The sequence below is a fragment of the Myotis myotis genome, unplaced genomic scaffold (genome assembly GCF_014108235.1).
Source record: "Myotis myotis isolate mMyoMyo1 unplaced genomic scaffold, mMyoMyo1.p scaffold_m19_p_8, whole genome shotgun sequence".
Taxonomy (NCBI): domain Eukaryota; kingdom Metazoa; phylum Chordata; class Mammalia; order Chiroptera; family Vespertilionidae; genus Myotis; species Myotis myotis.
In genome coordinates this window covers 93,638,253-93,665,370 of record NW_023416390.1, presented here as the reverse complement: position 1 = coordinate 93,665,370, position 27,118 = coordinate 93,638,253, and the positions used below count along the sequence as shown (strand labels likewise).

Sequence of the window (27,118 nt, the reverse complement as noted above, 5' to 3'; positions counted from 1 at the left end):
GGACCCCACTGGTGCACGAATTCGTGCACCAGTCCTCTAACGTCTTAGATAAAATGAACCGATAACTTCAAAACCATAAATTACCAAAACGCCACCATAAATAGACAAATCTTAGTAGTCCTATAACCATTAAATAAGTTGAATCCGTAATTCAAAAGCTTCCAAATAGAATCCCTAGGCTCAGCTACTTTTTTTTTTTTTTTTTAAATATATTTTATTGATTTTTTACAGAGAGGAAGGGAGAGAGATAGAGAGTTAGAAACATCGATCAGCTGCCTCCTGCACATCTCCTACTGGGGATATGCCCGCAACCCAGGTACATGCCCTTGACCGGAATCGAACCTGGGACCTTTCAGTCCGCAGGCCGACGCTCTATCCACTGAGCCAAACCGGTTTTGGCTACTTTTTTTTTTTTTTTTTTTTTATAATATATTTTTTATTGATTTCAGAGAGGAAGGGAGAGGGATAGAGAGAGAGTCATCGATTGGCTGCCTCCTGCATGCCCCCAACTGGGGACTGAGCCCATAACCCGGGCATGTGTTCTTAACCAAAATCAAACCTGGGACCCAGGCCAATGGTCTATCCACTGAGTCAAACCGGATAGGACAGCTCAGCTACTTTTACTGGGAAACTCTTCAAATGTTTAAATGAACAATCAACATAATTTTTTACAATCTCTTCCAAAATACAGGATGGAACAGTTTCAAATTCATTTTTTTAAGTCATTATTTCCCTTATAGAAAAACCAAAAAGGGTATCAATACAGAAAACTACAGATTGCTATTTCTCATGAATATGGAAGCAAAAATACTTAAACTGTTAGTAAATTACAATCCAGCAATATATAAATAGAATTTTACACGTTTATCAAATGAGATTTGTTACAGCTATGCAAAACTTCTTTAATATTTGAAAATCATAAAGTACCACAAACGAGAGAGCTTAAAATAAGACATTTATCTCATAGCTCTGGAGTCCAGAAGTCCAAAATGAAGGCATCAGCAGGACCAGCCTCTCTGAAGGCTGCAGAAGACCATTCTCCTTGCCTGTCTAGCTTCTGGCCAGCAAGCATTCGATAACACTGGGCGTGCAGCTGCTGCCCTCCGGTTTCCGCCTCCAGAACCACAAGTGTTCTTCCCTGGGTATATGACTTTTCTCTTCAGAAAGACATTCATCATTGGATTTAGGGTCCATCTTAGCTCAGTATAACTGCGTTACATCTGCAAAGACCATCAAGTTTTAGGTACCAAGGCTTAAGACTTTAACATGTCTTTCCGGGGGAACACAATTCATCCCACAACAGAAGCTACAAAAGAAAAATTACATGATTATATTAATTGATGCTGAAAATTATTTGACAAAATTCAACACTTATAAAAACTCAAAAATTGGAAAAGAGAAAGACTTCCCTCAACTGAGTAAAATATCTTCAACAGGGGTGGGAAACTTTTCTGCCAAAGGCCATTTGGATATTTATAACATCATTCATGGGCCATACAGAATTACCGACTTAAACATTAGCCTTACCTGAGATGAGCAAAATGACAATGCTGTTCTGTCCCACTACTCCACAGAGAACTGGAAGTTCTAGCCACACTTCAAGACAAGAAAAAGAATAAACAGCTATACAGGTTCGAGAGAAATAAATGAACCCTATTTGCAGATGACATCATCTGCGTAGAAAATCTCAAAGGATTCTTTGCAAAAACTCCTGGACCTAAGTCAATGAGTTCAGCAAAATCACAGGGTCCAATATCCACACACAACGATTTTAGATACTTGTAATGAACTTATGAGAATTTTGAGAGGACATACAATGTTCATGGGTTAAAAAGCTCTATAAAGATGTCAGTTCTCCCTAGGTTGATCAATAGGTTTAATATAGTTCCTATCAAAATCACACAAAGGCTTTTGTAGACATAATAAAGGATATTTTAAACTTGACATTGAAAAGCATAGGAGGTAGAATAGCTAAAAGAATCTTGAAGCCCTGACCGGTTTTGCTCAGTGGATAGAGCGTCAGCCTGTGGACTGAAAGGTCCCAGGTTTGATTCCGGTCAGGGGTTGCAGGCACATCCCCAGTAGGGGGTGTGCAGGAGGCAGCTGATCAACGTTTCTCTCTCAGTGATGTTTCTAACTCTCTATCCCTCTCCCTTCCTCTCTGTAAAAAATCAATAAAATATATTTCAAAAAATAATAATATCTTGGGGGAAAAAGCCTATAATTTAGCTACAGTAATTGTAGCAGTGGCATTAGCGGAGGGCTAGACATATAGATGCTGTACTGGCATAGAAAACAGAAATAAGTCCACACAGATATGCTCAGCTGTTTTGTTTTCACTGAAGTGCAATACCAATTCAGTGGAGGAAGTAAAGTCTTTTTAACAGACAGTCCTAGACATTCATAAGCTAAAAAACACAACCTCAACCTAATTTATACAAGAGTTTACTCAAAATGGATTTAACATTGAAATGTAAAACTTTTAGAAGAATACCTGGTAGACATTCTTTTGCACCTAGGGTGTGGTGAACACTTCTTAGGACCGACTGATGCACATCCCTGTGAACATTTTAGATATGCTACCTTCAGCCTCTATTGTAAAAACACCATCCTACATAGTAAAAGCCTAATATGCAAATTGACTGAACAGCAGAACGACCAGTCGCTATGATGCACACTGACCACCAGGGGGCAGATGCTCAACGCAGGAGCTGCCCACAGGCTCCAACCCGTGGCGGCGGCAGTAGGGGACAGGCCGGCGAGCAGCAGTGCTAGGCCGCCAGCCAAGGCGGGTGCCAGCGGAAGCTTCCCCCCCCCCCCCCCCCAATCGCCCCACCGGTCATCCCACAGATTGTCCCTGATCGCCATTCAGGCCTAGGGACCCTACCTGTGCAGGAATTTTATGCACCGGGCCTCTAGTGTATTAAGAAAACTGAAGAAATTGAGCTTCATAAGAACTTGTTATCTGTGAAGACCCGTTAGGAAGATGAAAAGACAAGCCATAAGCTGGGAGGGAATGTTAACAAACCTTGTAAAGAACACAAGCGTGAAGATACATTTCCCCAAAGAGAATCCAGCACAGGAGATGGTGAAGGTCCTTAAGTGTTGGCTGTGTGGACTTCCCCAGGGTGCTGTGCCAGGGAAGGGGGATTGGATAAGGTCACAGACCTCCACAGGGTGCTGTGCCCACGGGGAGGGGGTAAAGTCACAGGCTTCCCCAGGGTGCTGTGCCGGGGAGTGGGTGGGGGTTGGGTAAGGTCACAGACCTCCACGGGGTGCAGTGGGGGGGCGGGTGGCTTCACAGAGAAGGAACCTGCCAAACACCCCTCAATGAGGTGGCCAAGGCCGTGGCAACATGACTGAGTCAGGGTAATAGTATGTTCTCTATAGACTGTGACGGCCCCTCAGATTCCCAGAACCCCGTCTAGCCTGTGAGCCAGGCCTGTTGGCAGGGAAGGGCACCCTGCAGCTCTGGCCAGAATCGGCATCCTGGGATCATGGGGAGCAGGAGCCATCAGCCAGGAGGCGTCTAGGGAGACATGAGTGAGTGGAATGTGGTATCCTGATTAGATCCTGGAACAGAAAACAACTATTTTTTTAAATGTTCAATCACTAGCCATTAGTGAAATGTACATTGAGATGTCACTACACACCCTTCAGAACAGCTGACGTGGGAGTCGTGGGGTACTAAGTGCGGGGAGCCGAGGACCTGTCCCCCCTGCGCTGCGTGGCCTGCTGCCTGTTGCCTGGGCCGTGGCTTTGACCTGACGGATTGTCTGGAGAATGGCACCTCGTTTTTCTCTTGCTACTTTGAAGATTTTCTAAACTTTGACTTTTAATGTTTTTCCTGCAATGTGCCTGTTGGTGGTGTTCCTTGAGCTTCCTGGGCATAGAGGGGTTTTGTGGGTTTGATGTGTTTTTCCCAGGAAGCTTTCAGCCATCTTTTCCTTGGCGCCTTCCTCCTCCTCCTCCTCCTCCCCTTCCCTTGTGCCTCCTTACACAGACCTTCTCCAAGGCTGTGCTCACTCTTCTTTTTTCTCTCAATAACGTGGATACTCTCTTTTGGTCTGATTCTCTGTTGTACAGTTCAGATCTACTGTTGCTCCCACTAGTGGATTTTAAAATGTTCATTTTTTGTACTTTTCAACTCCAGGATTTTATCTTGTTTCTTTTCTCTTTTAATTTCTTTCTCTCTGACGTGATCATCAGACCGTCCTGCTTGACTCGTGCTCTTCTTTCAGTCTGTGGGCTTACGTGTAATCGCTGCTCTGGAATCTCTTTCTGGTCAGTGACACTGGTCATTCTCAAAAAGCAGTTTGCTGCCTCCCCCCGCTCCCATGATAGGTCACACGCTCCCGTTTCTTTTGCGTGACTCATCGTTCCTTGTGGAAAAGTGGGCTTTTAGATGCTATCTCGCAGCGCCTGGGGCACTGCATCCCCACCCGTGTTACTGCTGTTGGCTCCTTCATCTGTTTGGTGGCTGGTTATTCTCGTGACCTCTAACTGCGGCCCCTACCCCACCACCGCTGCCCAGAGTCGAGCCTCCGCTGCTGCTCCTCAGGGAGGCGCTGCTCTGGGGTGCCCATGCTCCTGGGAGAGCAGCGCTGCTAGGGCTCTCTGCTCTTCCTGATGACACCAGCTGGTAAGCCCACGTCGCCTGCCTTTGCTCTGCTAGGACACAGGGCATGCTGGAATTTGTCCTGCAGCACAAGGTCCATTCCTCTGCAAACAAATCCAGTGAACTTGCAGCTTCATGTCAGAATCGCGTCTGAGGTCAGTGTTGGCTGTCACTGTCTCTCCTGCCCACAGTGAGCCCACGGTCTCGGCTGCGTCTCCCTTAGACCTACAGGGGTTCTCTCCCTGCCCTTCCCTACACCCCCTTCTGGGGCACCTTTATGTCAGAACTTATCCCTTTACAAATGGAGTCAGTTCCTTTGGGAAGAGAGTAGCAGCTCCCTGCTTTAGAGACTTTTTCTCCTGAGGGCTGGGGGCGGGGGGGGGGGGCACCCTGAGGAACACCTGCTTTCTGGGGGGGTGCTCTGTGGGGGGAAGGCCCGAGCAGCTGGAGGTCCTCGGCTCACCTCACCTCACAGGACCACACGCACGCGGGGAGGGGCCCCTCCCGCTGTCCTCAGCACGTCGTTCCCAGGCACAGTCCGTTCCACGGTGGGGTTGAGCCCAAGGAAGCCCCAAAGCTCAGTTCTCACCTGTGACTTAACCTCCGCAACAGGTGCAGGGCAGGCAGGGAAGTGCTGGTGCCCTGCCCAGGGTGGGGCCTGCTTGTGGCAGCGAGGGGGGCGGGGGTGTCGTTCGGAGGCTGCAGACCTGCTCTTCCTGCCACATTGGCAGGACCTTTTCCAGAGGGTTCAATGGTTATTTTAACACGTTTTGCCAGTCTCACTCGGGAGCAGATTAGCAGAGCACACTTGTACATGCTGAGCTGCTCTGAAAATAAATGAGCAATTTCATAAACATGAAATAAACACTTGTATGACCCAACAGTTGCACTTCTAAGCATTTACCCCAGAAGAATGAAAACCTATATCCACACAAAAATCTGTGCCCAGATATTCATAGCAACTGTTTTGTAATAACCAAAAACTAGAGACAAGGCGGACGATGTCCGTGGGCAGTGGTCACACAAGCTGTGGCTTATTAGATAGATAGGAATGAAAAGGGAAGACTCAGTCGTGCCGATTTTAAAGGGACACATGTGGTGTGACGTGTGGAAGGGACTCCTATCTATGTCACCTTCTCAAAGTGACAGTCGTGCAGACAGTGTTTGCAGTCGGGGGGGCAGGGGGGTGACCTCACGGTGCGGCAGGAGGGGCTCTCTGTTTGGAGTCTTGGGGAGGGGCGGGCACCACGGGAGTCGCCGGCCTGTGAAGCGGCAGGTGCACTCTTTCCGTCCACGGTGATTTCCTGGGTTTAATACTGTTCTCTGGTGACGTCACATGCAACCAGTGGGGTGAACTTGACCTCTTTACTATTTTTCATTAGCTTTATTGAGATATAATTCACATATTAAAATGGACAATTTAGTGATTTTTCATATATCCACAAAGTTGTGCCTCCATCACTACAGTTAGTCTTTAAACATTTTCTTTACGCCAGTAAGAGATGCCATGCTTGCCCTAACCAGTTTGGCTCAGTGGATAGAGCATCGGCCTGCGGACTGAAGGGTCCCAGGTTCGATTCCGGTCGAGGGCATGTACCTTGGTTGCGGGCACATCCCCAGTAGAGGGCGTGCTGGAGGCAGCTGAACAATGTTTCTCTCTCATCGATGTTTCTAACTCTATCCCTCTCCCTTCCTCTCTGTAAAAAATCAATAAAATATTTTTTTTTAAATATATTTTATTGAGGTTTTTTTTTTTTTACAGAGAGGAAAGGAGAGAGATAGAGAGTTAGAAACATCGATGAGAGAGAAACATCGATCAGCTGCCTCCTGCACATCTCCTACTGGGGATATGCCCGCAACCCAGGTACATGCCCTCGACCGGAATCGAACCTGGGACCTTTCAGTCCGCAGGCCGACACTCTATCCACTGAGCCAAACCGGTTTTGGCAATAAAATATATTTTAAAAAAAAGATGCCATGCCATTGGCTCGCCATCACCCCCAGTCCTGCCATCTTCACTCCCTACCCCTCCGCCAAGGCCACCTCTGATCTACTTTCCGCCTCTATAGGTTTCCCAATGCTGCACATGTCAGATGCATGGAATCATACAATATGCCATCTTCCGTCATCCATGTAGCATGTATCAGTACTTCATTCCTTATGTACCATGTTTTATCCATCATCACTTGATGGGCATTTGGGCTGTTTCCACTGTTTATTATGAAAATGATGCTATGAACATTGGTCCAATTTGTGGGGTATCCTTTCATTTTGCATGGATATATAATTAGGAATAGAATTCCTGGGTTGTTTAGTAACTTTGTATTTAACATTCTAACTGCTAGACTGTTTTCCAAAGTGAATACACTTTATTTTTCCATCAGATATGTGTGAGCCCTTCTGATTTCTCCATATCCTTATCATAACTTACTGACTTCTTTATTGCAGCATGCTGGTGGGTGGGCACTGGGGCTTCTTGGTTTTGATTTTGTGTGTTTTTTAATCCTCGCCCAAGGATATATTTTTATCGCTTAGAGAAACATTGATGTGAGAAGCATCAATCGGTTGCCTCCCACATGTGCCTTGACTGGGGATTGGACTCAAAACCTTCTGGTGTGCACCACAACATTCCAGTGACTACGCCCGGCCAGGGCCCCTCAGGGTGGTTCCGATTGCTATTTCCCTAATGACGTTGAACATCATATAGTTATTGACCGTTTGTGTTCTTCTGGAGAGATGTCCTTTTGGATGTTTTTGCCCTTTTTATTTTTTTTTTAATTAAGTCTTTATTGTTCAGATTATTACAGTTGTTCCTCTTTTTAACCCCCATAGCTCCCCTCCACCCGGTTCCCACCCAACCCACCACCCTCCCCCCCACCCCACTGTCCTCATCCATAGGTGCACGATTTTTGTCCAGTCTCTTTCCGCATCCCCCTCACCCCTTTCCCCCTCAAGAATAGTCAGTCCTCTCCCTTTCTATGCCCCTGATTCTATTATAATCACCAGTTTATTCTGTTCATCAGATTATTTATTCACTTGATTTTTAGATTCACTTGTTGATAGATGTGTATTTGTTGTTCATAATTTGTATCTTTACCTTTTTCTTCCTCTTCTTAAAGGATACCTTTCAGCATTTCATATAATACTGATTTGGTGGTGATGAACTCCTTTAGCTTTTCCTTATCTGTGAAGCTCTTTATCTGACCTTCAATTCTGAATGATAGCTTTGCTGGATAAAGTAATCTTGGTTGTAGGTTCTTGGCATTCATCACTTTGAATATTTCTTGCCACTCCCTTCTGGCCTGCAAAGTTTCTGTTGAGAAATCAGCTGACAGTCGTATGGGTACTCCCTTGTAGGTAACTGACTTTCTTTCTCTTGCTGCTTTTAAGATTCTCTCTTTGTCTTTTGCTCTTGGCATTTTAATTATGATGTGTCTTGGAGTGGTCCTCTTTGGATTCCTTTTGTTTGGGGTTCTCTGCGCTTCCTGGACTTGTAAGTCTATTTCTTTCACCAGGTATGGGAAGTTTTCTGTCATTATTTCTTTAAATAGGTTTTCAATATCTTGCTCTCTCTCTTCTTTTGGCACCCCTGTAATTCGGATGTTGGTACGCTTAAAGCTGTCCCAGAGGCTCCTTACACTATCTTCATATTTTTGGATTCTTTTTTCATTTTGCCTTTCTGGTTGGGTGTTTTTTGCTTCTTGGTATTTCAAATCTTTGACTTGATTCTTGCGATCCTCTAGTCTGCTGTTGGAACTCTGCATAATATCCTTTATTTCAATCAGTGTATGCTTAATTTCTAGTTGGTCCTTTTTCATAACCTTGAGGGTCTCACTAGATTTCTTGAGGGTCTCACTACATTTATCGGCGGTCTCACCAGACTTTCTGAGGGTCTTACTAAATTTATTGGCGGCTTCAAGAAAGTTCTTGAAAAACCTTAAAAGTGTGGTTTTGAACTCTATATCCAGTAGTTCGCTTTCCTCCATTTCTGTCATTTGTGACCTGTTTCTTTGTCTCTGCATTTTTTATGCTTCCCTGTGTTGATAGAGTGGCTTTCTGTGCTAGGTGTCCTATAGGGCCCAGTGGCTCCGCCTCCACAATTACCTGAGGTGGACACTCTTGGTGCACCCCTTTGTGGGCTTTGTGCACAGTCTTGTTGTAGTTAAGCCTTGATTGTTGTAGTTATCACTGGGAGGAATTGACCTCCAGGCCAATTGGCTGTGAGAATCAACTGTGTCTGCAGTGGGAGAACTTCTGTGCTGGAGACACCCCTCCGGGACAAGATTTGCTTCAATGGGGCTTTGGTGCTCACTGAGTCTGCCCCCTGAGTGTGTCCTTTATGGGTCCGAGGAGCTGCAATCTGGATGGTCCCACTCTGACCACTGGGCACACTGGCTCCTGGATCTCTAAGGAGGTGCTAATCTAGCCTCTGCCTGAAGCTACCCAGCAGGAGCTCAGCTATGAAGCAGTGCAAGTTGCCCTGGGGCCTTGGGCCAGCTGCAAGTTTGTTAGGTAATTTTCAGATTGCAAAGGGCCAGGCCTTTCATATGCAAAAGCTGGCGTACAGCTTGGGTGGGGCGGGGGTCCCAGGGGATCCACAGGGCGGGTCAAGGAGCTATGGCTGCCCTCAGAGGCCCCGCTTCTCAGTGTCCCGGCAATGGCTGCAAGCACCTCCGAGAGAAAGCTGCCCTCGAGTTCCGACCAGTGCCAGGCAGTCCAGTTTCTCCCGTATGAGTCTGGGTCCCCAGAGACTCGCCCGGATCTGGAGCTCAGAGCTTGAGACTCCCTACCGGTTTAAAAAGACAACCGTGTCCTCAGCCACCAGCCCTCTCCGCGTGCGCCTCCGTACCTCTGTACTTTACTTCCGCACCGCACCGCCTCTGAGTCTCGGTATGCTTTTCTCTTTCCTTCTAGTTGTAGAATTTCCACTCAGCCAGCCTTCCTGTGGTTCTGGATGATGTCCATTCCGTCTTTTAGTTGTATTCTTGAAGTGGTTGTGCGAGGCAGTAATCTCCGGTGTTTTCCTATGCCACCATCTTGGTTTTTCTCTTCTGTTTTTGCCCTTTTTAATTGGTTTGTCATTTTATTGCTGAATTGTAATTCTTCATGTGTTCTACATAAAAGTCCCTTATCAAATATATCTCTACTGTCTTTGCAATTTCCTGTGAATCTTCATTTCAAACTGAAAATGTATTTAAACGCTTAACAGTGGGATCCATAAACACATCTCAAATGTGGTGCCTATGGGTCAGTTCTGTGTCAGCGTTATAGTTGTGATGTACAAACCTGCAGCACAGTATTCTTTTGAGTAATTCCGAAGCATTGGGGAAAACTGGGTGAGACGACACAGTATCTCTGTTACTCCGTACAGCTGCATGTGAATCTACAATTACCTCAAAAAGTTTAAAAATTGTTTAATCATATTCATGCTAATATTTGCCTGCTACATAGGGTTTTGGGTTTTTTTTAATTGACGAACTTTCTAGAGCAGTTTTAGGTTCACAACAAAAACAGAAAGTGCAGAGATTTCCCATGCACCCATTCCCCCACGCAGAGCCTCCCACTAGCAGCCCCACCGTGGGCACCGTTGTCACCACAGCTCACCAGGCGGGCCTGCACTGGCACCATCGTCAGCTCGCCAGACGGCCTGCATCAGCACCATTGTCAGCTCGCCGGAGGGGCCTGCATGGCACCGTCGTCACCACAGCTCACTGTGTGCATCGGGGCTCAGTGCTCGTGGTGTGCATCCTTTGGGTTTTGACAAACACATAGTGGGTGTTTGGGTTTTTTTAGGAATTATTTAAATAATTTTTTAAATAAATTTTAAATTTTTTAAAAATACTTTTTGTCATACTACACAATTCTGATTACTGGACTTTTCTACTCAAATTTAAGTGTCATACAGATTTGATTCCTGTGATTTCTCCAAGACCTGGTAGCACCGTGGAGCCTCTGAGGACGTCTTGCCCAGCTCCCCACCTGCTTGCGAGCATCACACATGAGCGAGGCTTCTGCCCACTGAGGACCATTTCCCTCTTTTAAGAAAGTAGAATAATCACTTGCCGTCTTTTGAACTCACTAGATCAGCAGAGCCTGTCTTTCAAGCATTCTTAGTGATGGACAAAGAGCTCTTACTCATGTTGTGACCTCTATTCCTAATGGCTTAAATGCAAAGGATTTATATTTAAAGACATTTAAGTAAAGGAATCATTTTGTTTCTTATTGTCTAAAGTTTTACATATGTCTTTTTTTTTCTTCCCATTGACCGCCTCCCCCAGCCGCTCCCATCCGGAGGGCAAGCCCCCCCCACCCAGTGTCTGTGTCCTTTGGTTCTGCTAGTTGCACGCATACAAGTCCTTTGGGTGATCTCTAACCCTCCCCCGAGGAAATTCTTGATAAAATAGCTGCACTTAAGGATTTTACTTTCTGGAAATTGATTGTGCTCTGTTTTTTCATGTTCCAGAGGAGAAGAAAGCCATGCTGCAGGAAATCGCCAGCCAAAAGGGAGTGTCCTGTCGTGCCCAAGGCTGGAAAGTCCACCTCTGTGCTGCCCAGTTGCTACAGCTGGTAGGTGGGGGTGGGGCTGGGCCTTCGAGGAGGGTGTGGTGCTGCAGGTGCGTGTTCCCGCCGAGGTTCTCCTGAGCGATCCGAAGCGTCTCCAATCGCATGGCGCTGAGATAATTGGTAGGGCGTGCCCATTCCTGTGTCTGCTTCATACGTGTAATTATGATATAACTATATCTTAGTTCTGGTTCGCAGAACCAAAGCCTATGCGCACCTCTGGTGTGAGACCTGCAGTGCAGCTCAGTGACCTGAAACGGCCTCAGACAGCCCACTGTGCACCCTCCCCGCGCTGCTCTTCCCCTGCCACCAGGCACGGTCCCCCTGCTCACTGCCCTGTGGGAGCCCTAGCTCCCTAGCCTTCTGACACTACAGAGCCTGCCTGCTGCAGCCGCTGCGTGCACACTGGGTCCTGAGGACAACCCTCCTGGCCCTGCGGCCCCGCGAGGCACAGTGCCCTCCCCCCTGAGCTGGGAGTGTATTGGCTAGTAAACTGCTCTTGATCCCATCTGTCCGGTGTTGGTGAGGGTCGCGGTTTCAGCCATTTCCAGAACCCTGGGGCGGGGGTCTCCTCTTCACCAGCAAGGGAAGGGCGCAGGGAAGCAACCGCCTCAGGCAGGAGTCTCTCCATCGCTGGAGTAGCTGGGACCCGACTGTGGTTTTGTGTGTAAATGGGGCGGGGCTAGTTCTGTACTTCACAGAGAAGCATGTGTCTGTGCACCATGTGGACTTGTTTCCCAGAGTTTATCCAGGGCAGTGTGCATTCCTTGCCGGCCCACAAGGCTCAGTGGGTGAGCGGTGACCTACAAACCAGGAGGTCACAGTTTGATTCCCAGTCAGGGTGCATGCCCGGGTTTGGGGCTCGATCCCCCATGGGGGGCGTGCAGGAGGCAGCCAATCAATGATTCTCTCTTATTGATGTTTCTATCTCTTTCTCCTTCTCTGAAATCAATAAAAATATATTTTTTTTTTTAAGTTATCCTTACCCTAGCCAGTTTGGTTCAGTGGATAGAGCATGAGCCTTTGGACTGAAGGGTCCCGGGTTCGATTTGGGTCAATGGCACGTACCTCTGTTGCAGGCTTGATCCCTGTGCAGAGGAAACCAATCCATGTGTCTCTCACATCAGTGTTTCTCTCTCTGTCTCTCCTCCTCCCTTCCACACTCTCTCAAAAAATCAATGGGGAAAGTATCCCTGGGCGAGGATTAACCAAAAAAAATTACCCTTGAATATGAACTCGAATTATAGCAGATTGTATTGTAAGTTGTTACTGATCACTTTCGCCATTGAGAGAACAGCTCACACCAGTTTAAAAAGGTGGTTCAAGGTGGTTTATTTGCCTTGGTGGTGTTCCTTGAGCTTTTCAGACAAAAGCATTTCTGAGGTCGCACTATCACCGCCTTGTGTGTTACAGACGAATCTAGAGCACGATGTTTATGAAAGGCTCACCACCCTCCAGGAAGGGATCATCCCCAAGAAGAAAGCGGCGACTGACGACGACCTGCACCGCATCAACGAACTCATCCAGGTTGGAGCGAGCTCTTCCTTCCTCCTCACCCGCTTGCTTCTTCCTTCTCTCCTCCAGCCACTCCTTAGTTTATCAAAAGCTTATTCACTTCAGCCTGCATTACCAAGAAACACTCCCATTTTCTGTGTGAAAGCCTCAAAGTGCCTCAGTCCACAGATGGAGACGTGCTTTAAAGTCGAGGCACCTCACGATGACTGACTGACAGTGGCCTGTCTTTTGTTCCAGGGGAACATGCAGAGGTGTAAGCTGGTGATGGATCAGATCAGCGAGGCCAGAGACTCCATGCTGAAGGTTCTAGATCATAAAGACCGTGTCCTGAAGCTTCTCAACAAGAATGGGACTGTCAAGAAGGTATCGAAACTGAAGCGAAAGGAAAAAGTCTAGACCCAGGAGTCAGGGCTGCGGAGACGGAGTTGGTGAAGAAAGGTGCAGGGCGGCGGAGGGTTTGGCTATCTCCAGGTGGAGCATTGAGATGAAGGCAGCGTTCCTAATGCCCACGCGCAGGCAGAGGGCCCGGCGTCGGTGTCACAAAGGCTCAGAGCTGAGCTGACTCCTCAGTGCACTGTCATCAGGGACTCCTGGGCCCAGGGCTGCCCACTGGAATCAGTGGACGGTGATGGCTGGATTTGTCAGCTTTCCGGTTTAAAACTGTTTACCTGATGAGTCCTGTCGGCCTGTGCTGAGCCTGGGCTGGGAGTAGCCCCTGGACCGCTGTTCTCATCCACACAGAAGCCCCCCTCCCACTGTCTTGATTCTGTCCACCTTTCTCAGCTGCGCCATGGCACTGAGAACGGCACATCTCACACTCAAAGGGGTTTGAACTATCAATTATTGTCATTTTTAAGAACCATTTCAAAGTGAAACTATTCTATTCTGTCCTGCGTGTGTCCATTGGGTTTTGTGGAGGCTCGGAGCAAGCAGCACCATGAATGGCCCTGAGGTCCCCGTTCTGAAGTGGCTCTTGGTTGTCTGTGCTGCTGCGGCCGGTGTGACGCCATCAGCTGTATGTACCACACATCTCCCAAGGTCAATAAAGGACTCGCGGGGTTTTGTACATGAGCATCTGAGTGGTTTTAGAGTCAGTGCTGCGCTGAACGCCACTGGCATGCTGACCCCCTGGTCTTGTGGTCATAGTTACCTGCTTCCTGGTAACTAGCTCGATGGGTGCGGTAGCCCAGGCCTCCCTGGGCACCAGCACCCTGTCTCCCGCCCAGCCTGGTTTCTGCTGGCTACACCTGTAGTCCCAGTTGCCACCTTGGGGCTGGCACTCCTCCCTTTGCCCTGATCTCAGCAGACTTGAGACCACGGGTGCCGATGCTGACAGGCCTCCCGGAGCAGCCTTCCTAGACCTGGAGCCGGAAGGTCTCACCTGGGGAGGGCTGAAAGAGAGGCTTTTGGCTTCTGGTTCGGACACAGGCCTGCACGACCTTGGGGAGAAGTCCTTGGAGCAGGCGAGCTGCCCCCCCTGGGGCTCCGTGGGGCATGGAGCCCACGTGGAAAACACTGCTGCTTGTTACGGCACCGGCTGGTGTGCCTGCTGAGGAGCGCTCCCCGGCTCGGCTCGGCTCCATGCACTGCCCTGTGGCTGGTGGGGGTGCTGGCCAGTGAAGGGCAGTCTTGGGCATTAGGGACCCTGCTTCACAAGCCTGTCCTCCAAAGGATCAGCCCCTTCGTTTAAACAAGACTTGGGTCACCTGTCAAAGGACGCCCGGCAGCGCAGGCCTCGCTGTCAGCGCAGGTAGAACAAGTGTCCATTCGCCTCCACCTTTTGAGGGAGCACAGTCAGAAGCTGGGAGAGCAGGGGTGCGTCTTGCCTTTGTGCACAACGTTATTAAACAGTTTTGTTGAAAACTAACTGGTATACAATAAACTAAACATTTTAAGCTATGAAATTCGGTTTGATATTTGTTTATACCCATGAAAGCACCAAAAGCAAAATAGTCAACGTGTGTATGAGACCCATAAGTTTCCTTGTACCTGTGACTCCTCTCGCCCTTACCTGCCTCCCCAATTTCGGCTAATGTGCTTTCTGTCGCTCTGGTGTGCATTTTCTGGGATGTATGAATGGGATCATCCAGTATATTATTTTTTATGGGAAGTAGTCTGGCTTTTTTTACACAGTGTAATGGAAAGCTATACTGAGTTATATTCATGTTGCTAGTTTCAAGAGCTCATTGCTTTTTTTAATTAAATTTATTGAGGTGACGTTGTTCATTGCTTTTTATTGCTGATTAGCGAGCATTCCATCGTATGGCTGTCCCACAGCTTGGTTCCCCGTCACCAGTGAAAGGCCCTCTTGTGGCGGTGGTGGTCACTGCAGATTCAGCCGTCCACGCGTTCTGCTCTGTTTTAACCTTCACCCGAGGTTATTTTCCTATTGACTTTTAGAGAAAGTGGAAGGGAGGGAGGAGGAAGGGAGAGAGAGAAACATCTAGGAGAGACACATCAATTGGTTACCTTCCACATGCACCCAGACCTAGGCCAAGGATCAAGCCATTAACGGGAATATGTGCCCTTAACCAAGAATCGAACCTACAACCCTTTGGTCTGAGGGCTGTCGATCTAACTGCTGAGCCAAACCAGGTAGGACTTGCATATAGCCTTTTTTTTCCTTAACTGATTTTAATAGTATGACTTAAAACCCCTACACTTGATATAATCATTATGCAAAATACACAGATGAATAGTCTTAAAATATAAAATAAATAAGCAAGACATGAAAATAGGCAGGTTTCCATTAAAATAAATGAAAATTTTTTACAAAAGAAAATTTTGCCTTCGTATCCTTTGAAGAAGAGAAATCATTTAAACAATATTCAAGTTTGTTAAGCAAGTTTTTTAAGTATTATAAAATATTTAACTTTTTTTAAAATATATTTTTATTGATTTTTTACAGAGAGGAAGGGAGAGAGACAGAGAGCCAGAAACATCGATGAGAGAGAAACATCGATCAGCTGCCTCCTGCACACCTCCCACTGGGGGTGTGCCCGTAAACCAGGTACATGCCCTTGACCGGAATCGAACCCAGGAACCTTCAGTCCACAGGCTGACGCTCTATCCACCGAGCCAAACCGGTTTCGGCAACATTTAACTTTTTATATGTATTTATTTTTTAATTGATTTCAGAGAGGGAGAGATTGAAACATCAATAATGGGAATCATTGATCAGCTGCCTCCTGCACACCCCCTATTGGGGATTGAGCCCGCAACACTGGGCATGTGCCCTGACAGGATTGAACCGTAACCTGGTTCATAGGTCAACCTTCAACCCCTGAGCCACACCAGCCAGGCAAAATGTTTAACTTTCATCAGCTGCAAGGTCTATGTTGTTCCCCAAATTTTTCATATAAACTGAACTTTTAGAACTGCAACACCCGCTGAGCTGGGTTCTAAGGCGTCAGGTTCTTGAACATTTTCTTTGCATCTTCTAACATTTCTTGTGCTTCTTTTGGAGAATGGCTGTGAAGCCACCAATGTGGTAAGATGGCATTGAGCATTGCAGGATGTCCTCACAAGCACCTTCCACGTTTGGGGTTGTATCTTTTTTGCATCTATTTCTCCCTTCAGCTCTGATTCCGTTTGTATTCTGTGCAGACTTGTTTACCTTTTGTTGATCTTCAAAAGTAACATCGACATCCTCTGCAGCTTCCTTCATGGTAGCCACCAGCTAAGCTTTTAGTTGGTGATTCTGTTAGTTGTGCTCTCCAGGAATTTATGACCAGGAGGTAGTGCTGAGAAGTCCAGATATTAAGGGCTGTTGGTCCAGAAAACTACCACTCATATACTTATTTGAAGATTAGAAAGAATTGGAAATGTATTTGAGATAAGACTTGATTTGGCATCTGTTTATAGTGAAAAAGAAAAATAAACCTGGAAAAAAGTGTTAATCCATCTGCTTGGATTAGAAAATTATATTTTTTTTAAACCTAGAAATTTCAGAAGCTCATTTTTAAAATGCTATTTCATTTTCAGCTACTTTGTCAGAGTAATGTAGACACCACTTAGAGTTTAAAAGTTATTTAGAGGCTATCTGACCCAGCCGAGCCCGGGGTGAAATTGACACCTTTGAAAGGCATTTTCTGTACTTTTTTGTCATATAGCACAGATCCACAAAACTAAATGAAACAAATGTATAGCTTCATAAATTCTTAAAAGAACAATTTTGGAATTACTCCCCAACGTAAGACAGAACTTTGCTGGTGTCCATGGAAAGCCACCGTTGCGGATGCAGTACTGAGGAGCCCCCGGTTTGGGGGTGGTGATTGGAGACTCCAGTGAAAATGGCTTAACTGTGGATTAGCACACTGTTTAGTAGCAGGGCTGTGGGGCAGCTCAGGGGAGCAGCCTGGCCAGGGGCCCAAGGTTGGGGAGGGTCACAGTTTAGCTCCAGTGAGCCAGCCCCGCCCACGCAGGTGGGGCAGCTCCAGCACCCAGGGGCATGCCCAGCTCAGCCAGAACTGGAAGTGTGCTCTGCTGAGACCCAGCTGAAACTGACTTACCTAGCACAGCGTGCCTGCTCCCATCCCTGATTGGCCCACTTCTATGCAAATGAGGACTCCAAGTCTTCACAGCTTGATTCATCCAAATAGCACTGTCCTGATTGGTAGGAATGGAACTGCTCTGATTGGATGGTGAAGATGCAAATAAGGATATAGCTGTGCAGCACCAATTGGACAGGACAGACCAAGTTCTATTGGTCAAATTCTATCCTAGGAACTGCTTTCTAAGGGTCAACTCCTAGCACAGGAGCACATGCAGGCGGCCAGGAGGCTGGCAGCCCAGGCTGGGTTTTCCCTGGAATGCAGCCTGAGCAAGGGACCGCTGTAAACAATGGCTGCCAGATCTGGCTACAAATTTGAGCCCAATTAACCACAGGTGTCTTTTCGCAGCCAACATTAGTCACCTCAGAAGCCCTGAAACTGCTCTACCCCAATCACAACCCCTATGACCCTCCAAAATAGCCAGTATCTTGACATTTTTAAGTAACCAATTTTCCTGTGGTATAATATTGCATGAAGGAAAATACCTAAGTCTTAAGTATACCATTTTATGTATTTTGACAAATATATATACCCATAGCCAACATCTGCGTGAAGACCCATGGCATCACCAAAACTCCAGGAAGTGCCCCTTTGTAGTCAGTACACCTCTGCCCCACCCAAGGGCAACACTGGTCTCTCACGGGTTTGTCTGTCCTTGCACTTCATGTAAATGGAATTATCCCATCCATACTTATTTGTGTCTGGCTTTTATACTCAACATAACCTGAGATTCAAGCATTTGTTTTATGTATTATAATTTCCGTTTACTGCTGAGTGAGACTATGCAACCATTTGTTTATTCATTTCCCTATTAAAGGACCTACTGTTTCCAGGTATCGACTATTATGAATAAAGCTGATATAAACATTTGCATGCAGGTTCTTGTGTGGAAATAAATTTTCAAGTCAGTTGGGTAAAAACTGGACTGTGGGTCATAGGTGAAAAGAAACTGCCTTCCAAAGTGACGGCCCCATTTTGCTTTCCCACCAGCAGTAAGGAGTTTCTGTTGCTCACATTGGCCATTGTTTAGTGTTGTCCTTGATTTGTAGCTCATCCATTTTAAAGGTGTGTAGTGGCATCTCAATGATTCTATTTGTAGTTCCCTAATGATATATGATGTTAAACATTTTATATGTTCCTTGGCCATTTTTATATTGTTTCTTTATATATTGTTTGTTTTCTGATTGTGTTTGAAGAGAGTACTTTATATATTTTGGATATCAGTCCTCCTTCAGATGCGTTTTGCAAATATTTGCTCACTGTCTGTGGCTTATCTTCTGAAGAGCATAAGTTTTTTATTTTAATAAATTACAACATCAGGTTTTTTCTTTCATGGGTTGTGCTTTTGAGTTACACCTAATGACTCATCACCAAACCCAAGATGATCAGCTGTGTTTTGTTAAAGGCTTTGTTGTTGTTAGTCCTCACCCGAGGACACTTTTCCATTGCTTTTCAGAGAGAGTGAGGAGAGACGGAGAGAGGGAGGGAGAGAGAGAGAGAGAGAAGAGAGAGAAACATCAATGTGAGAGAGACACACAATGACTGGTTGCCTCCTGCATGCTCCCAGGAGCAAACCCGCAACCCAGGTACATGTCCTTGAACAGAAATGGAATCCGTGACCCTTCCGTGCACTGGACGGTGCTCTAACCATTGAGCACACCAGCCAGGGCTTATAGGCTTTTTTATAGTTTTGTGATTTACAAAATGGATCATCACTTTGAGGTAATTTTTGTTAAAGGATAAGTCTGTGTTAAGATTTATTTATTTTTTTGCTATGAGAATCTGTTGGAAAGTCTTTTTTCTGCAGTAAATTGTCCCAGCAATCTATTTATGTGAAAGCTTGTGTCTGGACTCTCAATTATATTCCACTCATCTATGTCTAGCCTTCCACTACCACACACTACCGTATCTACTGAAACTTTTAAGTTAGTTGTGAAACTGGAAGTGTGAGTCCTCCATTTTGTTACTTTTTAAAAGATGGTTCTGTTCTGCATTCCTTAGATTTCCAGGCAAATTTTAGGATCTGCCTGTCAATTTCTGCAAAAATGTCATTGAAAATTCTGAAGATATATTGAGTCTATAAATTTTGGAAATTTTTCCGCCTTATTATAGTCTTCTGGCCATGATCATAGCTTGTTTTTCTACTAATTTAGTACTAATTTAATTCCTTTCAATAGGGTTCTGTAGTATTCAGAGTAAAAGCTTTTTGTTCAACTCATTCCTAAATTTTATTATTTTTTTATTGATTGATTTTTAGAAACAGAGGAAGGGAGAGAGAGAGAAACATCGATTTGTTTTTCTCCCTAATCATGCCTTCATTGGTTGCTGGTTGTGTGTGTCCTGACCGGGGTCACTCCATAATCTTGATGTTTGGACGACGCCGTCATCAGCTGAGCCCGGCCAGGGCCTCACTTTATTATTTTGATGCTGGTGTAACTGAAATTGTTTCCTTAATTTCATTTTTGTTTACTCATTACTACTGTACACATACAATTGATTTTTTAATACTGTATTTTTTATTTATTTGAAACAGTTTGAAATATAATTTACAACCAATACAATTCACCTATTTAAAGTATATAATTCAATGTTTTTTATATATTAAATTATTAATTTTGAAATTGTAAAAAATATGTAACACAAAATTTGCCATTTTAACCACGTTAAGTATACAATTTTGTGGCATTAATTACATTATGCAAACATCACCAGTATCTATATCCAAAGTGTTTTTATTGCCCCTATGTAATCATTGAGCAACAATTCCTCATTCTCCCTAACCCAACCCCTGATAATCTCTAAACTATTTCCTGTCTCTATGTATTTGCCTAATTTAGGTAACTTATAGAGGTAGATTCATGCGGTATTTGTCCATTTATGTCTGGATTATTTCCTTTTGCATAAGATTTTATTAGGTTTATCCAGGTTGTAACATGAATCAGAACTTTATTCCCTTTTCTGTCTTAATAAATTCCTTATATGCATGTATGTATCACTTTTTATTTTATCCATTTATCAATTCATAGACACTTTGATTGTTTTTACCTTTTGGCTATTGTATACTGTATACTGACATCACTGAATAGATCTTCTAGACCAGTGGTCGGCAAACTCATTAGTCAGCAGAGCCAAATATCAACAGTACAACGATTGAAATTTCTTTTGAGAGCCAAATTTTTTAAACTTAAACTATATAGGTAGGTACACTGTTATTAACTTAATTAGGGTACTCCTAAACTGGCCTTTGCTAAAAACATCCTCAAGCCCTGGCCAGTTTGGCTCAGTGGATAGAGCGTCGGCCTGCAGACTCAGGGGTCCCAGGTTCGAGTCTGGTCAGGGGCATGTGCCTTGGTTGCGGGCACATCCCCAGTGGGGGGTGTACAGGGGGCAGCTGATCGATGTTTCTCTCTCTTTGATGTTTCTGGCTCTCTATCCCTCTCCCTTCCTCTCTGTAAAAAATAAAATATATATTTAATAAAAAATAAAACATCCTCAATCTGATTGAGGTACGTTCGCTGAGGTCAACCCCTTCCAACTCTCCCATCCACACTCATCTTGTATACTTGTTTCGTCTATCTCTTGTCACCCGCGCGATTTGCGGATGCGACTAGCACTAACCACTGCACAATGCGACTGCTGACTGACTGGCTCACTCAACTTGTGCATGAATCACGCCCCTCCCCCGCGCTGCATATCCCGCGGCCGCCTGCACCGCGTTGCCCAACCGACCGACACCCCCCACTTCTTCTAACGCCACTTCAAAATAGACTTGCCCAGGCCAAAAACCAACCTCTGCACATGGGCCACGAAGTTTCAATCACACTGTATGTGCGCGCCCCCACATGGTATTTTGTGGAAGAGCCACACTCAAGGGGCCAAAGAGCCGCATGTGGCTCACAAGCCGCGGTTTGCTGACCACTGTTCTAGACAAAAAAAGCAAACAGGAAACAACCCTAAATGACACACTATATCTCCTGGATTTAATTGACATGTACAGAACATTTCAACCCAAAGCTACAGAATATACATTCTTCTCTCAAGTGCACAGGGGACATTCTCAAAGATACAACACATGTTAGGATACAAATTAAGTCTCTACAAGTTCAAGAGCATTCAAATTATATCCAGCATCTTCTCAGATCACAGTGGCATGAAACTAGAAATCAACTACAATAAAAACACCCCAAAACACTTAAACACATGAAGGTTAAATAGCATGTTATTACATAACTAGGGGCCCGGTGCACGAAATTCGTGCACTGGGTGTGTGTGGGGGGGGGAGAGTGTCCCTCAGCCCAGCCTGCCCCCTCTCACATACTGGGAGCCCTCAGGCGTTGACCCCCATCACCCTCCAATCGCCAGAGGTGTCAGGCTTGGACAGGGGACCCCCATCTCCCCCCGATCACTGGCTCTGGCCCCCGCCCAGGCCTGAGGGCTCTGGCCCAGGAATCATGCCTGGGCAGGGGACCCCCATCACCCTCTGATCGCTTGCTCCACCCCCCGCCCAAGCCTGACGCCTCTGACCCAGGCTTCAGGCCTGGGCAAGGGGACCATCATATCCCCCCAATCCCCGGCTCCGCCCCCCACCCAGGCCTGATGCCTCGGCCAGAGGAGTTGACCCTCATCACCCTCCGATCACCAATCACCGGATCGGCCCCTTGACCAGGCCTGAGGCCTCCGGCACAGGTGTCAGGCCTGGGAAGGGGACCCCCAGCTCCCCGCGGTTGCAGGCTCCGCCCCTGCCCAGGCCTAACGCCTCTGGCCTGGGCGTCCGGCCCGGGCAGCGGGGACCCGCAGCTGCAGCAGCCCCACGATCGTGGGCTTCGCTTTAGGCCCAGGCAAGGGACCCCTAGCTCCCGGGACTGCCAGCTTCCACCGTGCCCAGCTCCCATCGCTGGCTCCACCCCTACTTCCTGCTATCACTGGCCAGGGCGGCAAAGGCGCCTGATTCTCCGATCATGGCTGGGAGGCAAGGCAAAGGCGGCCCCAGGGCCGCCTTTGCCCTGCCCCCCAGCTCTTAGCTTCCCCCTGGGTTTCCGATCACTGTCAGTGGCAGGGGGCTTCTTCCTGCTTTCCCTTTCGCCTCCCTGCATTGTGCCTACATATGCAAATTAGCCGCCATCTTGTTGGCAGTTAACTGCCAATCTTAGTTGGCAGTTAACTGCCAATCTTAGTTGGCAGTTAATTTGCATATAGCCCTGATTAGCCAATGAAAACGGTATCGCCGTACGCCAATTACCATTTTTCTCTTTTATTAGTGTAGATGAGTGGGTTACCAATGAGATCAAGAAAGAAATAGATAGGCAATGCTGGGAGGCCAAAGGGATCAGAAACCCAGGAGAAAAAAATGGCAGAGGTTTGGACGGACATGTCGGTGCCTTGTCCCGGAGCAGATAAGAGCGAGCAGTTGAAACGGGTAACATACAACCCGAATAAGCAGAGGAGATTCAGCTGAGAGACAGTCTGCAGCCAAGAAAGACAGAGAACTCCTAGAAAAAGGGAACGGTTAGAGACTGAGGCTGAAACCTCTCCCGGTGCGCCGGCTCAGCCACAGAGACCGCACCATCTTGAATGGCTGTTACCGGCATCCAGAGATCGGCTACTAACCTGGAAACAACGGCTCTCAAGCAGTGCGACTACGTGAACTCAGAGGAGCCCTGCTTCTCCCCACAGAAAGGTTAGACTTCCCCCAAAGGTGCGGTTTGCAATTCAGGTTGGAGAGTGGAACGCGCGCGGGGGGGAACTCTGTGCCCCAAAAAGTCCGTGGCCTTTGGGGCCAGCGTGACCCACGAGTGTGGAAGGGCTCCCCCAGGGCTGCTGGCAGAAGGGAACGCTATAAATAAGCCCACAGTTGGACTGGATGCAAACGGGCAGCCTCAGATTTTGCCAGTCTGCCGGCTACTTGGTGCCAGAGGCCAGAGCGCACGCAGAGACTCCACGCAGATCTGGAAGGTGGATCCCTGCGAGTTCCCACAGCTTCCCAGGCTCTTGTTTTTACACTTCCTCTTAAATGTGTGTGTTTGATTGTTGAACCCAGTGCGTGGGATTACCCAGTTGGGGTCACTCGCAGAGCCTGTAAGGGAAGGTTGTTTTGGGGGAGGCTGGGAAACAGAGCGGGGAGTGACGACTGGGGAAACAGCTCTGGGCGGAGGACTTTCCCAAGCCAGTTTCAGGTACAATAGCGAACACCTGGTCAGAGAGGACTTATAGCCTCAGAGGTCAATCCCGACACACTGCCACCCAGAGGCAGAGCCACGAACTGACTCTTCTGTAAATACAGATAAAGGCTGTCTGGGAAACCAATACGGCTTTCCTTAAAATCAGGACTGTGGCTTACAACACGGAGTAACAGTGTATCAGAGGGAAATTCAACATTCTCCTGAATCCCTGGTGTGCCAAAAAGAAGAGTAGAAGATCTGAAGCACCTTCATTACTGCACATTTTTAATTATTATTTTTATTATTTTTTCACCTTTTAACTAAGAAACCATTTTTTTTTCTTTTTTCATTACCTGATTTTACCCTTTTAATTACTACATTTTTATTTTTATTTTATTTTTTTTTATAAATTTTATTGATTTTTTACAGAGAGGAAGGGAGAGAGATAGAGAGTCAGAAACATCGATGAGAGAGAAACATCGACCAGCCGCCTCCTGCACATCCCCCACTGGGGATGTGCCCGCAACCCAGGTACATGCCCTTGACCGGAATCGAACCTGGGACCTTTCAGTCCGCAGGCCGACGCTCTATCCACTGAGCCAAACCGGTTTTGGCTACATTTTTATTTTTAACCAGTATTATTACTGCTACCATTTTACCATTTTTTAAAGTGTCATTTTATTTTCTCTTTATTTTATTTTGGGACTAGTGATCTCCATTCTATTTTCATCATTCCTTTAGCATCATTTTTCTCTACCTCAATTTGCCTCTGTGCTAAAACCCTCTTCCCCACTTTTCCCCTTTTGCTGTCCTGTTTCTCTTACCCTATTCCTGCTTTAGATTTTCCCTATTCTTTTTACCCCCTGTCTAAATTTCACCCTATTTATATATCCTATTTCCAATCACCTGCTCTAAATCCTTATACACCTCTCCCTTATCTTTCTTCACTATCCAAATTTTTTTTTCTTCTTTTCTCTATTGTTTTGTTGTTGTTCGCTTGATTGTTGAGTATATTGGGGGTTTTTTAAAGGATTGTTTGTGAGGTTGTTCTCCTTTTTCTTTTTCTTTTTCTGTTTCCCACCCCCACCCCCTGGTTATTTTTGTGCTTCTGTTTTCCCTTGCCTCACTTGATATTATTGGTTGTTTGTAGTTTGTATTCATCTCCAGGGATCCATTGCTGGAATTTGTTGGGATTAGTGGAGGTTCTATCGGAGTTTTCGCCTCATATGAATAGTCTCCTCCCCTCTTCTACTTCATTCTCTTTTCTCTCTTACTTTTTTTTTCTGTTTTCTTTTTCTCTTCTTTCTTCCTTATTCCCCAACTCTCTTAGCTCGGGTGGCCACCTTTATTTGGGGTTATTAATACTGTAAATACATTTGTGTTCAGTGCCTGGTACGTTGTGCCTTGTTGTGTTGTATTTTGTGCCTTTAAATCAACGCAGCAGATCCAAGCAACAGCGGCCTCCTGATCGCCACATGCTCTGTCTGAGGGACAGTTGCTGTGTTTGAAGCTCCCCCCACCAGCCAGAAGAGCCACCACAGCTGTGAACAGCACCCATCAGAGGACCTGCTACCAACGGAGGAGCAGCTGCTAACACAACCGCCCAAGGAGCAGCCACAACCCGAGGAGCCACTGCCACCCAGGGAGCAGCCACTGAATGACTCAATATCTATATATGTCGGTGAGATCAAACATGGGTAGACAAAGAAACCCCCAAAAGAAAGAAAAGGAGGACTCGCCAGAAAAGCAGCTAAGTGATACAGAGGCATGCAACATGACAGAAAAAGAATTCAGAATAAGGGTCCTACAGTGCATAAACCGGATGGAAGAAAAAATCAACAACATATACAAGAAGCAAGAAGAAACAGATGAAAAAATCAACAACTTAAGTAAGATCCAAGAAGAAATGAAGAGCGATATAGCTGCAATAAAAAACACCATTGAAAGTATCAACAGTAGACTAGGAGAAGCGGAGGACCGAATTAGTGAATTAGAAGACAAGGAAGCAAAACACACCCAAACTATACTGCAATTGGAGTAAAAAATTAAAAGACAGGAGGAGAGTCTAAGGGAGCTTCGGGACAACATGAAACGAAACAACATACGAATAATAGGGGTGCCAGAACAACAGAAAGAGGAACAAGGATTAGAAAACCTATTTGAAGAAACAATATCAGAAAAATTCCCTGAGGGGGGGAAGAAAAAAGTCACACAAGCCCAGAGAGTCCCAAACAAGGCGAACCCGAAAAGACCCACACCAAGACACATCATAATTACCATGGCAAATGTTCAGGACAAAGAGAGAATCTTACAGGCTGAAAGAGAGAGACAGAAAGTTACATACAAGGGATCTCCCATTAGATTATCAAATGATTTCTCAACAGAAACACATCAGGCCAGAAAAGAATGGACGGAAATTTACAAACTGATGCAAAGCAAAGGACTGAATCCAAGAACACTCTATCCAGCCAGGCTAGCATTCAAAATTGAAGGGGAAATAAGAAGCTTCACAGACAAAAAAAGACTAAGGGAGTTTATCACCACCAAGCCAGCAATGCAAGAAATGCTAAAGGGACTGGTGTAAAAAGAAGAAATAAAAAGCTCATAAAGAAAACAGCCACACACAAAAAGAAATGGCTACAAACAAGTACCTTTCAATAATAACTTTAAATGTAAACGGACTAAATGCTCCAACCAAAAGACATCGAGTGGCTGAATGGATAAAAAATCATGACCCATACATTTGCTGTCTACAAGAGACCCACCTCATTAGAAGGGACTCACACAGACTGAAAGTGAAGGGATGGAAAAATATCTTTCAGGCAAATGGAAATGAAAAGAAGGCTGGGGTAGCAATACTTATATCGGACAAAATAGACCTCAAAGTGAAGGCCATAACAAGAGATAAGGAAGGCCACTTCATAATATTAAAGGGATCAATACAACAAGAAGATATAACCCTGGTAAACATATGTGCACCCAATGCAGGAGCACCCAAATACATACAAAAACTCCTGGAAGATATCAAAGGAGATATCGACAACAATACAATCATAGTAGGGGACTTTAATACACCATTGACATCACTGGATAAATCTTCTAGACAAACAATCAGCAAAGAAACAGCAATCCCAAATGACTCACTAGATCAGATGGACTTAATTGACATCTTCAGAACACTTCACCCCAAAGCCACGGAATATACATTCCACTCAGATGCTCATGGGACATATTCAAAAATAGACCACATATTGGGCCACAAGGAAAGTCTCCCCAAATTCAAGAAGATTAAAATCATACCAAGCATCTTCTCAGACCACGATGGCATAATATTAGAAATAAACTACAATAAAAACAACCCAAAATACTCAAACACTTGGAAGCTGAATAGCATGTTATTAAATATTGATTGGGTTAACAATGAGATCAAAGAAGAAATTAAAAACATCCTGGAAACTAATGACAAAGAAAACACAACAATCCAAAACCTATGGGACACAGTGAAAGCAGTCCTGAGAGGGAAGTTTATAGCTCTACAGGCCTATCTCAAAAAACAAGAAAAAATGGTAGTAAATCATCTAACTCTACAACTCAAAGAATTAGAAAGAGAGCAACAAGAAAACCCCAGAGTGAGCAGAAGGAAGGAGATAATAAAGACTAGAGCAGAAATAAATGACATAGAGACCAAAAAAACAATACAGAAAATCAATGAA

General features: G+C 45.7%; 1 protein-coding gene across 7 annotated transcripts in view; it reads left to right on the top strand.

Moving 5' to 3' along the window:
• SAP130 (Sin3A associated protein 130) overlaps nucleotides 1-14,598 on the top strand; it is a 95,572-nt gene extending 80,974 nt beyond the window's left edge. For 6 of the 7 annotated variants that reach the window (XM_036319359.1, XM_036319358.1, XM_036319354.1 and 3 more), the window contains 3 exons: nucleotides 11,082-11,185; nucleotides 12,593-12,706; nucleotides 12,932-13,090. In XM_036319359.1, coding sequence (XP_036175252.1) covers nucleotides 11,082-11,185; nucleotides 12,593-12,706; nucleotides 12,932-13,090 — 377 coding nt within the window. Of the gene's footprint in view, nucleotides 1-11,081; nucleotides 11,186-12,592; nucleotides 12,707-12,931 lie in introns of all 7 variants that reach the window. The other variant, XM_036319357.1, reaches the window with a different exon arrangement.
• The last annotated feature ends 12,520 nt before the right edge of the window (nucleotides 14,599-27,118 follow it).